Source organism: Clupea harengus, chromosome 2 (genome assembly GCF_900700415.2).
Source record: "Clupea harengus chromosome 2, Ch_v2.0.2, whole genome shotgun sequence".
Taxonomy (NCBI): Eukaryota; Metazoa; Chordata; class Actinopteri; order Clupeiformes; family Clupeidae; genus Clupea; species Clupea harengus.
Genome location: NC_045153.1, coordinates 5155991 through 5171831, shown reverse-complemented (window position 1 = coordinate 5171831; position 15841 = coordinate 5155991). Strand labels below are relative to the sequence as shown.

The following is a 15841-nucleotide window of genomic DNA, read 5'->3' as shown; positions in this document are numbered from 1 at the left end:
ATGATTGCCGTATCAGAGTTGTGGCAGTTCACAGAGCAGCCTCCAGCGTTCCGTGTGCTGAAGCCGTGGTGGGATGTCTTCATGGACGTCCTCTCTTTGGTCATGCTCGTCATATCAGTGTTTGGCTGCACCCTTCAGGTTGGTGGCATAGCAACAGCATCATCTTACAAGTTACTACTACTTCAGCATACTCATTACCCCCTGAATGAAATGTATCTGTGCTATGACAACATATCGGGTTATCCAGATATGTTATATCAGACAACTGAAAAAGACATAGTTGTGCTTATGTTTTGTATTAGTAAAAAGGGGCATGTCGGTGTGATTTAAGAGGGGTCTGCCAGCCAACTGCCTAACGATAGCACATTAGCAAGCTAACTACCCGCAAACCAGAGCCATATTGAACTTGTATGGTTCTGTAACCTAGTTACCACAGTTTAGGAACGCCCATAAGCAACAAGCAATGAAGGGTTTGTCTCCCTCCTGAGTCGCTCATGTAGACCATAGGGACATGTGATCAAAGATGAATTATAATACATCTAAAAGAGAACCTTATGCTATTTATCCCCTCAAAATGGCAAACCTATCTCTCTCATGGTTTTCATTATTTTGGGGGAGGGAAATAGTCAATAGCAATCTATAACACAATTATATACTTATAATCCTACATTAACTATGGAAACTATTTAAAACAATTCTTATTTTCTTTGGTATTTTTGTCATATACAGATATGCAATGATGATTGCTGGGTAATATATAGTATATCTTGTTGTCCAATGTCAAGTCTTTATTTGATCATGTGACGAGACGATACGATATAGCTAGTTTAGGCGCAAATTCTGAACGTCAAAACCGACAGGCTGACTGAGCAAAGCCAGAGGCACAGCACACCTGCAAGCCGAACGATGCCTTTCAAACATAAAAGTGTTTGGGGGCCTTTTACAAGTCCAGGCCCAGGGGCCCATGGTTTCATAATCTGTCCATGGTCAACTCCCATTGAAAATGAATGGCAGCTGGTCACTTTGTCCCTCTACTCTGTTGCTTGTCTGTCTATGGGCTAAAGCACATATCTCGCTGCCATAATACTGTAGAGCTGTTGGTATATGATACAAAAATGTACCCACATTGTATGTGTTAGGTGAAATTCACCCTAGTTACCTCAGGACTCCGGAGCTGCATATAAGTATATTTAATAGACAAACAACAACAACAATTGCAATCGGGCTCACTCCCAGCACAAGGCTGAAAGTGAAGCCATGATAAACACATCGCACAAGGTTTATATAGACAGAAGTTGAGCGTTCAGCAGGGATAACCACGTGGTGGATGTCTGACGTCCGGGGCACGGATGGAAGTTTTGCAAGGTCGGAAGAAGCACAGTTCGACCCTTCTTATCACCTCTGGTCTAAACATGCTCTTGTACATATGCAGACTAAGTGGCACCTAATAATCTTAGTTACACACGCACACAGAAAAGCCATGTTCCTGCTTTTAATAAGCACATGATTCATACAAGGAATATATTAATACAAGGCACTTGATTCATATATTCTTAGGTCATTAACAGTGCTTGGAAATTATCTCCATCAGTATGTTCATTCATTTCCTGCACGTTGACACTTTTGGCAAAATATTTCAAGGGAATATTTTTTAAACATGTTGTGTGGTGTTCTTGTCTTTGGTAGGTAATGGAAGAGAAAATGTACTGTCTTCCCCAGAGAGGTTCGGCTTGTCCGCTAACCTCCAATCAAACAGGGATTTTCCCGGATCAGACTGTTGCTGCACTCCCCACTGTCTCCTCAGCCTCCTCTGGACCTTCTGATCTGGAACTGAAGGGCGTGACGAACAACCTGGACCTTCAGCAGTACAAGTTCATTAATCAGTTATGCTACCAGACGTCACTCCACTGGTTTCCCAAGTGCTTCCCATACCTGGTTCTCATACAGACGATCATCTTCATGGTGTGCAGCAACTTCTGGTTCAAGTTCCCCGGGTCAAGCTCCAAAATTGAACACTTCATCTCCATTCTGGGAAAGTGCTTTGACTCCCCCTGGACTACCCGGGCCCTGTCCGAGGTGTCGGGAGAACACCCGGAGGAAGCGGAGAACCTGGCTTCCCCTGAGGCGTGCACCCAGCCCCTTCTCTCCATGCGAGACAAAACAAGCGAAGAAGTGCTGGACAAACCAGTAGCAGTGGCCAGTGTCCTGGACAGTAAAGAATGCGAGCAGGCCAAGGCTCTCTTTGAGAGGATCAAGAAGTTCAGGGTCCACGTGGAGGAAGGCAATCTGCTCTACAAAACATACGCCTACCAGACCATCCTAAAAGTATTCACGTTCATCTTCATCATTGCTTACAACAGTGCCCTCGTCACCAAGATACGTGTATTAGTCACCTGCAATATGGACCTTCAGGATATGACTGGGTACAGACACTTTTGCTGCATCTTCACCATGGCTCACTTGTTCTCCAAGCTTGCTGACTCCTACCTCTTCTTTGTGGTTATGTATGGCCTCATAAGCCTGTACACTACCTACTGGCTCTTCCACCGCTCCCTTAAAGAGTACTCCTTTGAGTATGTGCGAAAGGAGACCGGGTTCAGGGACATCCCGGACGTGAAGAATGACTTTGCCTTCATGCTGCACATGATGGACCAGTACGACCCACTCTACTCCAAGCGCTTCGCTGTGTTCCTGTCGGAGGTGAGCGAGAACAAGCTGATACAGCTCAACCTGAACCACGCGTGGACCGCCGAAAAGCTCCGTCGCCGGCTGCAGACCAACAGCAGCAAACGCCTGGAGCTCCAGCTGCTCATGCTCCCCGGCCTGCCGGACACCATCTTTCAGCTGTCCGAGCTGCAGTCCTTGAAGCTGGAGCTCATCAGAAACGCCACCATCCCAGCAGCCATTACACAACTGGAGGAGCTCGAGGAGCTGTCCCTCAACCAGTGCTCACTGAAGGTCAACATGGAGGCCATATCCTTTCTAAAAGCAAACCTGAAGGTTTTGCGGGTGAGGTTTGTAGACGCCAATGAGCTTCCCTATTGGATCTATGTGCTGAGGAACCTGGAAGAGCTCCACCTTATTGGCTCCCTGAGTCCCAGCCCCTCAAAAAACATCACCCTGGAGTCACTGCGGGACCTGAAGTCCCTTAAGACACTGTCACTGAAGAGCAACGTCACCAGGATCCCTCAGGCCATCGTGGACTTATCCAGCCGCCTCCAGCAACTGCTCATCTACAATGATGGCACAAAGCTGATGACGCTGAACAGTTTGAAGAAGATGGTGAACCTGACCGAGCTGGAGTTGGTGCACTGTGACCTCGAGTGCATCCCAAGCGCCATCTTCAGCCTGGTCAACCTGCAGCTGCTGGACCTCAGAGAGAACAAGCTGTGCTCCATAGAGGAGATTGTCAGCTTCCAGCATCTGCCCAAGTTCACCTGTCTGAAGCTGTGGCACAACAGCATTGCCCAGATCCCAGAGCACATCAAGAAACTGGTCAACTTGGAGAGGCTCTACTTCAGCCACAACAAGATTGAGACGCTGCCTTTTCACTTGTTCCTCTGCAACAAGCTGTGCTACTTGGACCTGTCCCACAATGACATCGGCCTCATCCCGTCTGAGGTCAGGTTGCTGCATAGCCTCCAGTACCTCTCGGTCACTTGTAACAAGATCAAGGCTCTCCCCGACGAGCTTTTCTCCTGCAGGACGCTGAAGACGCTCAAGCTGGGCAACAACCTCCTGTCTGGGCTCTCACCAAAGATTGCCAAACTGGTGCTGTTGACTGACCTAGAGCTAAAGGGTAACTACTTTGTGTTCCTGCCCTGCGAGCTGGGCGCCTGTCAGTCCTTAAAGCGCAGCGGCCTGGTGGTGGAGGAGGCTCTTTTTGAGACGCTGCCCTTAGATGTCAGGGAGCGAATGAATGCAGAGTGAATATGGGCATATGGGACACTTCAAAACATCCCAAAAAAGGTTGATGTACATATGGTTCCTGTCCCAGGCGTGGCATTTGTCACTGTTGTCCAGTGTATGTTTAAGCCTCTCAGAGTTCATATTTTGTATATTGCAACACTAATGGGTCAGTACCAACACTAATGGGTCAGTACCAACTTTTATGCCGTTTTGTTTACCACAGAAGGGGATGCCTCCATAATATTATTATTAGAACTCATGTAGACTATCACTGATTACAATAATGCATTATTAGTGTCTATGCAGGTCTGCCATTTTTTCATGGCAAGGAAAAACGTGTTACACTGGATAAACGTAGGAATTATTTTGGCTATTAAATTCACAACTTGAATTTCCATTAGCATTAGCCCTTGTGCCAATGCATGTTACAATCAAAGCCACGTCTCTCTTCATTTTGTCCTTGTTATCATGAGTGTAACAAAATTGTAATTACACATTCGTGATGGTACCCTGAAAAATGTTATGTTCAATTTACTAAATTGCATTTTGGTTCCACATAAATGAAATGTGTTAAATTTCATGTAACATGGTTTAATACATTTGACAATCCAACCTCTCAACGCAAACATGCATGCAAATATGCACACAAAAGCCCCTGAACAGTACATGCCTTTAAGAGGACATTTGTAAACACGTCCTTGTCTCCTTTTCATTTGAAGGCAGGGCATTTCGTTTTTGGCTGTCTAGGACTTTTCCAATGTAGTCCTGGTGTCTCACGTGGCGTCCTCCATTATATGTGTGTAAACTTCTAAACAGGTGACATGTTAGCTATGCAATCATTGCTAACACACATGTACCATTCTACCAAAGATGGCAATACAATTTCGATTAGCACAGTACCAAGTCAGCATTTGTAATAATTCATATTTTAATAATTAAACAAATTTCACTATGAACTTGATGTTTACTTTGCTTTCCAGTCCCATCATTACATATTAGACAGTACATGAATTAGCTACAGTCCCAGTAAACCCTGCCCTTCTTGTAGAAACTTGTTCACTGTCACTTTCTATTGTTGCTGCCTGAACATTGTTGTAACACATGCATTTGAAATTTGAAATGTAATGTGAAAGACATTTGCATACTCAAGATCGAGATTTTGGAAAAGAGTATTACAGAATCCCACCACCAGATGGCAGTATTTCAATATGTTGCATTTTTCTGTAGTCCACCGTGCCATAAAATTCTACCTTCCTTAAAATGGATGAGTTGGCCCTTACCCCAATCAATGCCCCAATCTGTGTTTGTGTCCCTGAGGGGGCTGGGGGTGGGGGTTGCTCTCCTCTCCTGTCCCCTAGACCTAGCTGCAGGCATAGAACATGTCATGTCAGATAACGCAGAGTGCCTCATAGTACATTTGGCTTCCTTCCTGTTGCACCAAACCCACTTGCATACAGTCGTATGAAAAGGTTTGGGCACCCCTGACCATTTCCATTATTTTCATTTATAAAATGTTGGGTGTTTGGATCAGCAACTTCTTTGTCATATACATACAACTAACACAGTAATATTTTAGCAGTGAAATAAGGTTTATTGGATAAACAGAAAATATGCCATATGCATCATAACAAAATTAGACAGCTGCATATATTTGGGCACCCAAACAGAAACATTTATATATTTACTAGAGACTCCTTTTGCAAAAATAATGGCCTCTAGACGCTTCCTATAGCTTCTGATGAGTGTCTGGATTCTGGATGAAGGTATTTTGGACCATTCCTCTTACAAAACATCTCCAGTTCAGTTAGATTTGATGGCTGCCTAGCGTGGACAGCCCGCTTCAAGTCATCCCAAAGATTTTCAATAATATTCATGTCTGGGTACTGGGATGGCCATTCTAGAACATTATACTTGTTCCTCTGCATAAATGCCTTGGTAGATTCTGAGCAATGTTTCGGGTCGTTGTCTTGCTGGAACACCCAACTCCGGCGTAACTTCAACTTTGTGACAGATTCTTGAACATTATTCTCAAGAATTTGCAGATATTGAGTTGAATCCATGCGACCCTCAACTTTAACAAGATTCCCAGTACCTGCACTAGCCATACAGCCTCACAGCATGATGGACCCCCACCAAATTTAGCTGTGGGCAGCAAGTCTTTTTCTTGAAATGCTGTGTTCTTTTGCCGCCATGCATAACGCCTCTTGTTGTGACCAAATAGCTCTACCTTTGTCTCATCAGTCCACAGCACTTTGTTCCAAAATAAGCCTGGCTTGTTCAAATGTGCTTTTGCATACCTCAAGCGAGCGTGTTTGTGGCGTGTGTGCAGAAAAGGCTTCTTCCGCATCACTCTCCCATACAGCTGTTCTTTGTGCAATGTGCGCTGAATAATTGCAGCGAGATGATCTTGCAGGTCTTTGTAGGTTGTCCAGGTTAGACCATTCTGACTATCCTTCGCCTTTGCCTCTCCGATATTTTTCTTGGCCTGCCACTTCTGGCCTTAACAAGAACTGTGCCTTTGGCCTTCCATTTCTTGATTACATTCCTCACAGTGGAAACTGACAACTGAAACCTCTAGGATAACTTTTTGTAGCCCTCCCCTAAACCACAATGCTGAACAATCTTTGTTTTCAGATAATTTGACAGTTGTTTTGAGGCCCCCATGTTGCCACTCTTCAGAGGAGAATCAAAGAGAAGCACAACTTGCAATTGGCTACCTTAAATACCTTTTCTAATGATTGGATGCACCTTTCTATGGAATTGAAAGCTTAACGAGCTAATCAGACTAATTATGTGTTGCAATGAATCAGTATTGAGTAGTTACAGGTATTCAAATCAACTAAATTATTAGGGTGCCCAAATATTTGCACAGCCTATTTTTCACTTTTGATTTCATTTCACACAACTAAATACTGCTACACTAAATATCTGTGTCTGGTAAACACCCCAGTACTCAGTGTTAACTAGAAAATGAATAATATACCACTGTGATCTTTTTTGGTGATCTTTGGTGATCTTTTTTGGTGGTATTAGAAGCCTCGTTGTCAAGGTTTATCTAGAATGTGTGCATGGAACGAGAAAGCTAATTAGCGTTCCGAATGTGTGTGTGTGTGTGTGTGTGTGTGTGTGTGTGTGTGTGTGTGTGTGTGTGTGTGTGTGTACATGCAGAGAGCATTTCACCTTCTCAGCCAGAGCCAGCTGCCCTTGCACTCACTTCTGAAACTCGGCCTGCAGTGAGGCAACAGTGTCCTCCAGGCTACTCACTTCCTGTGACTGCACAGCAAGCTGTGGGGTGGGTGGGTGGGTGGGCGGCAAGTGAGGACAAAACCACAATCACTTCCTGTAAAATTATGACAAAACGGGTTATATATCTACTAAGACTGCTCTCTCAGAAGACAAGACATGCTAATGCAACGGCGGTCAGGCAAAGGACTGTTGGACACTGCGGTGCTTTTGTTCTTTTATTTCTGAATGAAAGACAAATATCGTTGATGCCCGCAGGATCTTCAATACACGTAAATGACATCACAGCAAAATGAACCAGTGTACACATAATCTCAATAACAATGCACATATAACCTACACATTTGAGTTTTGGAGAAACATACCTGAATGACAGAAAAATACAAGATCTGCACAGGTAAAATAAAGCGGAACGTGGGGAATGGAATTTGTATCTATAGAATACAATTAGAATTATGGAATTGTTGCCCTGTTGTGGGGTGAAGTTTGCACCTTTAAACACCGTCCACAGGGAATGGTAAGGGGTGAAATGGAGAAGTAGCCTTCCTTGTTGACGGGTCATTTTACTCTGAACAAGTTTCTGCACGCCCACACTATCACCTTTTCTCCACACATTTTCCCTTGAGTTACCACCTTTTCTTAGCCTTGATAGAAATCAGTCCAAACTAGTTTCAATTATTTTTGTATGTCTCAACCTTTGCCTGTTACTCGCTAGTCTCAGTTATCGCTTTCTCTTTCAGACACTGCCTAGTAGTGATGGGCAAATGAAGCTTTGGTGAAGCATTGAACCATTAGGCACATTGTTTCAAAAATCGGTTCATTACTTGAAGCTTCAGTAACAGTGACCTCTCCTGGTGATGTGCCAAGGCTGCAACTAAATTAGCCCAGCCCGACAGTGGCACGAATCTTTAAAACAATGACAATCTAGTGTGCACGCACCAAATCCCCCCCCCCCCCCACGCACACACACACACTCACACACACACATGCACCCGTATACAAAGATCGTGATATATATTTTTTTTTTACAAATAAAGATTAATTCTTTTTTGTATATTGTGTTATTGAAGAGAGAGTGCTTGGGGAAAGGATGTGCTGGACAAATATGGCACAAGTTGGGTGTAACCATGTTGGATAGGGAACAGTCAAAGATTTTGATTTAAAACATTATTTGTTCTACACTTTTTGGACTGAGCCTGTTGATATAGTCTACTTTTCCTATAGCCTAAATATTTAACAGCCAGCGCACCTTATCATGAGCGATCAGAATAAAGTGTTCCCACATGTCAGAACGACCTCTCTTCCTAGATGCTTTCATAATGATGATAAATCAATACGAACGTAATGACTGTCACAGAATGAGATAGGCTACTACGAACCAAACGCAATGTTGTGCGCGGAAGTTTTTATGCTTTGAAGGCGCTACAATTCAGACTCAAAACGAGGCAACTGACTGTTTCGTGCGTGGCGCTGTGAACCACTCAGCTGGTTCATTCGGAGTAAGAAGCAGTTGCTGTTTCGCACGTAATATGTCACGTGATTTTTCCGTACCAAAGCAACCTTCGAAGCAGTGGTTTTATGGTTGGTGTAGTTTATGGTATGAAGCACGTTCCGGCGCTTCAGTGTCAGGCTGCCATCACTACTGCCTAGAGGCGCAGCAAATGGCAAATTAGGATTTATAGCGGGATATTTAAAAATGGCGGAAGAAGGCGGATCAATGGGCGGGGAAGGCATGGGTCTAGAAGGGCGTATCGAAGAAGTCGTTTTGCAAAAGGCGCAGGAGTGAAGTGACAGTCGCAGATAGCTCTTCTGTTTTTACAGCCTTTGCCAATTTTGTGACAATGTGACATGTTTATTTTCGAGACTCCAGTGTGGATTTATTTGTGTCTTGTGATCTTCCCTAATCTCCCAAACGGTTCAGGTAGGCTACAGCTGGTCAGATTCGTTTTTTCCCTGTTTGTTACTCAGCATTTAGCGTGCTAACATTAGATAGTCGGCTCAGACACCTCTCGTATTTTTTTGGGGTTATAACAACGGGGATTTTTACATTGTATCGTGTCTGTCTTTCTCGATAACCTTAAAAAATTCGAAAATTGCTTTTATGTACATTATCATACCATTACCATTTGAGTTTCGTCCGCCATCTTTCAGCGAGTTGCCGTTGCTCCGCCAGCGGCATTCTAAATCTAAATTTTTGCGGCATAACGAGCGAATTGGGAGAAGCGCGCTATACAATTTGGGGAAAGTGTAATAATATGCAAATGAACAGCGATTTTCCGTATTATAATTGTTGCCCTGTGAAGCAGGGCTGTAGTGGAGGGTAAACGCCGTTTACGCACCTCTGGAATTTTGTGAATAGCGTTTACGCACCTCTAAATATCGTTTACGCACCTGTAAGTGGCGTTTACGCACCTCAAAGTTCCCTGGGCCTTGTATTCTGCCGTTGGAATAATCAGAAAATAAATTTGGTGTCATTTTAAAACACCAAATTGTCAAATTGGTCAAATTGTTGAACATATAAACGATGTAGTCTGAATCATTTCCATCTGCGCTCCAATCGGTGCCTTGGCTGCGGCGGCGACACCAATCAGGATCCAGGAAGTATGTAAACACATACACGTTGTGTATTAGCCTGCCTGCCTACCTGTTCGGAATGGATTAATTAGCCATGGATATCAGGCGATTTTTTTAAGAGACCATCAGTGCTCCCACTCCCACAGATGCCCGCAAAAGGCCTCAAGTACAAAGTAAGACTGAAGAAGATCAATTCACGTTTTTAAACGTTGTTTTGGTTCCGACATCATCGCATTAAGACAGGGGCAAACTCTATTAATAACGTGCTTGCAAATACGATGATATTTAGTCATTTAGCAGACGCTTTTGTCCAAAGCGACGTACAAGGGAGAGAACAGTCAAGCTAAGAGCAATAAAAAAGCATGGTGTAACAATAAATACTACTTTACATGAGAATTAGAAAAACAACAACCTAGAAAAGAGGAAAAAGAAGTGCAGGAATGTAACTGCTGAAGTGCAAGTTAAGCGCTAGTCAGGTGCCAGTTAGGAGGGGAGGTGCTCTCTGAAGATGATGCAGGTAACAAGCCAGCCTTCCCGGTGCCATCTAAATAGGCCTAATAAAACGTCAATTATTTCAGCAATTGAAGATGCATGAGTAATTATCCTCACGCATATCGCTGTAGATTAGGCTAATTCATTGAAAATTGTAGACAGATTCTTTGCAAACCAGTTAGACATAGCTAAGTTAATTGCTAAGTGAAATGTTTTAGCTTAGCTATAGAATGTTCCATTTTCGCGGTCAAGATCAAATATAAGTGTAGCAGAAAAGAAACAGCAGAACAAGCATAAACCCGACCGGTGAGGCAGAGGTACTGTTTGGTCCCCTTTTTTTTTTTTATGTCAGATCAGCAATACTAAGAAGGTTCTACGCATGCGCTCAACCCAGTTTGTGAGGGACTGCGCAATCTGAGATGAGGCACAGCCTCCCCTGCCCTTAATATAGCTGTTGTGTTGACATTAGAGGTTTCTCCAATGGTTAAAGAACAGGGGAAGTGTTTAATTGCAGCATGGTTTCTTTTTATATTATACTTTTCAGCTGTAACACCCAGGGCCTGTTTCCAGAGGCCTTACATTTTTTTTTAGGTCCTATAGAGGTCCTTTCTTTTGTCTCCCCCTCCACTCCCTTCATTGTTGTGAGGCCTACACATACTTTTCTTTACTGTTTTCTTGAAATTGAATAAACTACAAACACATTTATTCACTGTCATTGATTAAATATTACTTTAACTGATAACATAATGGAATATAGCCAGGACAGCCTTACAGAGTCGCAACGCTTTGTGTTGCGTTGCTTCGCGTCGAGGTCTGTCTGATCACAAAATTCATAGTTTACCCACCTCTAATTTTACCACTACAGCCCTGGTGTGAAGGCCAGGCGGAGGCACTGATTTAGTGATTGTGCGCCTGTATTTGTTTTTCACCATATTCATGGTTGAAAAGGCAGACTCACAACAGTATGTTGAGGTTGTGTGGCTGATCTAACTATTACACTGCATGTTGGTTGGTATGATGATTGCATGTGGTTCATTTTTCTGGCCCTTCTGGGGGTATTTTTGTTCGAAGTGTGCATGCTTTGTTTCATAGTGATGTTTCACGTTACCACTTCTGACAAGGGCAACCGTCTCGTTGCAGATTAAACACATCGGTTTTGTGCTCCCCACAAGCAGCACAAATGCATACTTGTCAGTCCACTCTGTCTTAAAGCAGCAATACGGAGTTCTGTTCCAAAACTAGCAAACTAACTACCTAAAAGATATGGAAAAACCGTGCAAAACACCACCAATAGCCCAGTTGACCCTGATCGAAGCTTGCCAACACACTAACTGGTGTATTTTGGCAGTATAGCTGCCAATGTCATGCTGTGAAAGCTTTCCTTCCATTTTTGCAGGGTATTACAGCCCGGTACACAGAACTACATATGGCATATCCTGGATGGCTATTGGGAAAGACAGGTGTTTATCTGTCCTTCACATGACCATATGCTATCAAAATGAATTTTGAGGATGGTACCAAAACTAGTTGCCTATAAAACCATACCTCAAAAAGTGTCAAATTGTTGCATAGTGTTACTTTAAATTCGCGATTTTTGGAATCAACTTTTCGTATTTTGTTGGGTTTAGAGCACACCATGATTTTCGTTTGCTAAGAAAAAGATACCGTTCACAAATCGATCTGCCCGCGTTGTTGCCATTGACACACACAACCTGCGTGACCCAAAGAGCTTGCAGCCAACATTGAGTGAGTCTGTTGTCATAGTGATCTTGTTATTACAGCTCCTGATTGGACCTCTGGATTGGACACGGAAGATAGAAACCACATTGAGTAGGAAAAATATATATAGCGCGAAATCACGCACCAATGAAAACTCGCTTGGATCATGATTAAATTAGATTGTTGATTTAGGTCCAAATTGGATTGCGTCTGGGTCCGGATCCGGACCGAGGTCCGCCTATTGAGTACCCCTGTGCTAGAGGTTCAGGCAGTGTCTATTGGCTTACAATTAACTAAAACTAAACCTAGCAATATACACTATAACATGAGTTATTATATGGCAACGACAGTACGAACATTCTGATTGGCTAATGGGTAGTCATGCCAGCCGCGTATTGACCTCCTCACCGGTCTGCCGGTCTGATAAGTATTCTTAATTCCCTCCTCTGACGTCATCTTAAAAATTAGCGATATTGATAGACATAAAAAAAAAAAAAGCCAAAGGAAATTCAGAAGCAGCGAAAATGTGTTATTGAAAGTGATGATGAAGACTAGACTACTATAGTTTGAATCACTTGTGTTGTTACTTTACTGTAAATAGGGGTTATGCGCAACATTCTTCCTCTAGACTCTTCTTCTTAAAAAGCCATTTTAGCTGAACCGTTTTCTATTTATCATTGTAACTTGAAGTTAGCAAGTAATTGGTTGCTAGGCAACGCCTGAAACAAACTGCGTCGTGAGAAGACTTGAGGGCTGAACAAAGCGACATGTTTTCTATTTACAATTACCATTTCTTTTCATTTACAAAATGAAAAGAGCTAAAAATGCCATATAATAAACAACTTACTAACCTCGACCGTTCGGTCATGCCGGCAAATATCAGACTTCGGCTTTGCCGTATCAACCTCGCTATCGCTTGGTCGATACGTTACAGCCTCAGTCTGATATTTCCCGGCATGACCTCACTCTCGGTTAGTAAGTAGTTATTATTCCATTGTTTTGTGTAGTTGTGTAAGTTCCTTGTTCCCTCGGTGTGCTAACGTTAGGGGCCGATCACACCGAGACGTGTCACTAGCAAAATCATTGTTTTCCTATGATACTGACGTGCGCTTCTCTCTTGCGCTGCGCTTCACGTTTTTCTAGCAGGTTCAAATATTCTCAATTTTTGAGCGCAAGACGCAGAGTAGCGCAGCTCATCAATGTCTCACTCGGCCCAGGCAGCCAATCAGATCTAGCCAGAGGCGGGCTTTACTACTCCCTTCCTGTTTTGATGCTGGTAGATGTGTTAGGAACGGTGGGACAATGGCAACTGCAGACAAAAGGTTGATATTAGCGGTATTTAATTACGATGAAATATATAATTCAAGGTCACCCCATTATTCAAACACTAATCGGCGACGCATGCATGGAGTTGCGTGAGCAGCCAGGTCAACAACCAATCACGCCGCTAGCGAGCTGATTTGTGAGTAGTAGCATACTAACATTAGATAGCTGGTTCAGACACCTCCAGATACCCTCAGACGTATTTCTCAGTGACAAAAAAAGTGTTTTTCATTGCACAATGTCTATTTCTCGGTAACCATCTACGGAGTTTGGTCCGCCATCTTTTTTTTCCAGCGCCGTGATTTGATTGGTTGCGCACGCAGTCCCGCTCCACAGGCGCACCAGGCTGTTTTGCCCGTCGCACTTTGCCAAGGCGTTTTTTAAGTGGTTTCGCCTATAGCGACGCGCCTCTGTGTGATCACGGCCCATATTGTGAACAGTACAGAGTTTAAATGTCTTGTCATCATGCTATCATCTATTGAACCCAAGAAGCTCATTGAACATCGTATTGCCTCCGCTGCTGCAAACTGAGAACTGAGGTGCTCACAGACCACCGTGTGAAACTCAAAACTAGAGGGAGATACATGGAGAACTGAGAACTGAGGTGCTCACAGACCACCGTGTGAAACTCAAAACTAGAGGGAGATACATGGAGAACTGAGAACTGAGGTGCTCACAGACCACCGTGTGAAACTCAAAACTAGAGGGAGATACATGGAGAACTGAGAACTGAGGTGCTCACAGACCACCGTGTGAAACTCAAAACTAGAGGGAGATACATGGATGCCCTTATCAGATCTAGGGTTATGTATAACCCGGCAACATGGGATTTAAATGTGCCATCGACAACCTGGAAGTGGAGTGGGTGCGATTCTTGCGGGAAACCGTACGGGCGGCTTTAAACGCCGCAATGCTGTTGTGCAATGCTAGAGACTTATTCTAATATGGAGTACAGTATTTGCTGATAGGCCATCCGTTGGTAGAAGGTGAATGAGTGGGTTACAGAAACAGACTTAAACACATGCTTGATAAACACACACACAAACACACTTCATTTCAAACAGTTCAACCACATTGGGAAAGGATTTTGATCTCTCCTCCTTGCCCCTGCCTCTCAGATGGGACGGTGGGAATATATTTGTTATGCTGCCCTTTTCACACCACTTAGTTAAAGAATCTGCCATATCTGGACTCTTATTTGTGATTCCTGCGTTGTCCACAGATGTCAACACACTGGAGGTCCAGTTCACAGTGTTCCGTGCTCCGAACAACAAGCTGCAGTTCCAGCAAACATCTCTGTTCAACGGACACGTGATATTTACCTGCAACAGCCAAACACTGGCAGACCAACCAAGACAGGACTGGGTTACACACACATTCACCCAAGAGGAACTGCAGGAGAGACACAAGGAGTGTGAGGGTCGGCGTGATGAGCACTTTGCTTTGTTTGAGATGATGAAGACTATCACTGTCTCAGTAGGTGGGTGATCATCATGATGATGATGATAATGATAATCAAAAATAATAATGACATTATTTGTGATTCTACCATTTTATGATATAATACAGGATTTTTTATAAACCATTACAGAGGTTCTTCAGAGACGTCGTGGTTGTATAATCAGCAGCTCAGGAGTATTTGCTTTTGATGAGTGGGCTGTCAATGGAGAGGACTTCTTGACCTTTGGACACCAGACGCGTGAATGGACTCCTCTGTCTGTCCTGGCAACCCCTGTGGCTGTAGAATGGAACAAGCAGGACATCAGGAATCATGTGTTTTGGAACTATTTACACCAAGTCTGTCCAAACGCCCATGATACCTTGAAGTTGAAGAGAGCAACATGGATCAATGAATCTGCACAAACAGGTAATTTCTAGAGCTCTGCAGAATTATGTAAAGAAGATGAGGCCGTAGGAGTAGTATTCTTCTGTCATATATAGGGATGGGTATCGTTTGGGTTTTTCCGATACCGGTGCCTAAACGGTGCCACAAAACGATGATTGACGACATTGAAGAATGGCTTTTTTTATTGCCAAGGCAAATATGTTCCTTCAAATTGAACAATATATTAACTGTTTAAAGTATACTATTCACTTCAATTTTATTTATATAGCGCCATAACAATACAATTGTATCAAGGGGCTTTACAGAGCCCAGAGCCTGAACCCCCTTAGTGCAAGCACAATGGCAACAGGGGCAAGAAAAAACTCCCTGTTAGTCAGGAAGGAACCTTAAGCAGAACCACGGCACATAAGGGGGGACCCATCTGCTTGAGGTTGGCCGGGTGGAGATAGGAAGGGGGGAATGGGGGGAGGGTTTTGTGGCAGTAGGGGAAGGGAAACAACAAGTGTTGTACACAGCATGCATTTGGTAGATGTACATAATATATATACAGACATCCGGTGGTAAATACGTACATGATACAAACAAGACCAGTTTAGTGGGTATACACTGTGCTCATAGGGTTACTGTTACAGGGGTAAGGGGAGTGAGAACAGAGAAACTACAGGTAGATCGGGTGAAGAGGCTATAGCAGCGTCCCATAGCGAAGATAGTCTAGATTAGGAGAGAAAGAAAAAG

General features: G+C 43.5%; 2 protein-coding genes across 2 annotated transcripts; both read left to right on the top strand.

Annotated features, from left to right (window-relative positions):
* LOC105894055 (volume-regulated anion channel subunit LRRC8C-like) lies at positions 1 to 4006 on the top strand. Its single transcript, XM_012820528.3, has 2 exons — positions 1 to 138; positions 1687 to 4006. The coding sequence occupies exons 1-2, from the start codon at positions 1 to 3 to the stop codon at positions 3928 to 3930; spliced, it is 2382 nt and encodes a 793-aa protein (XP_012675982.2). The 3' UTR covers positions 3931 to 4006.
* A 4820-nt stretch (positions 4007 to 8826) lies between these two features.
* Positions 8827 to 15331, top strand: LOC122133414 (zinc-alpha-2-glycoprotein-like). The gene is made up of 3 exons (XM_042709585.1): positions 8827 to 9073; positions 14483 to 14740; positions 14852 to 15331. Exons 1-3 carry the CDS (start codon positions 9001 to 9003, stop codon positions 15136 to 15138), a joined length of 618 nt encoding a protein of 205 aa, XP_042565519.1. The 5' UTR covers positions 8827 to 9000; the 3' UTR covers positions 15139 to 15331.
* Positions 15332 to 15841: the final 510 nt, after the last annotated feature.

Coding starts and splice junctions, on each gene's coding strand:
- LOC105894055 (XM_012820528.3), top strand. CDS start 1: ATGATTGCCGTATCAGAGTTGTGGCAGTTCACAGAGCAGCCTCCAGCG. Junction 139..1,686: donor TGTTTGGCTGCACCCTTCAG/GTTGGTGGCATA, acceptor TGTCTTTGGTAG/GTAATGGAAGAGAAAATGTA.
- LOC122133414 (XM_042709585.1), top strand. CDS start 9,001: ATGTTTATTTTCGAGACTCCAGTGTGGATTTATTTGTGTCTTGTGATC. Junction 9,074..14,482: donor TAATCTCCCAAACGGTTCAG/GTAGGCTACAGC, acceptor CGTTGTCCACAG/ATGTCAACACACTGGAGGTC. Junction 14,741..14,851: donor GACTATCACTGTCTCAGTAG/GTGGGTGATCAT, acceptor AAACCATTACAG/AGGTTCTTCAGAGACGTCGT.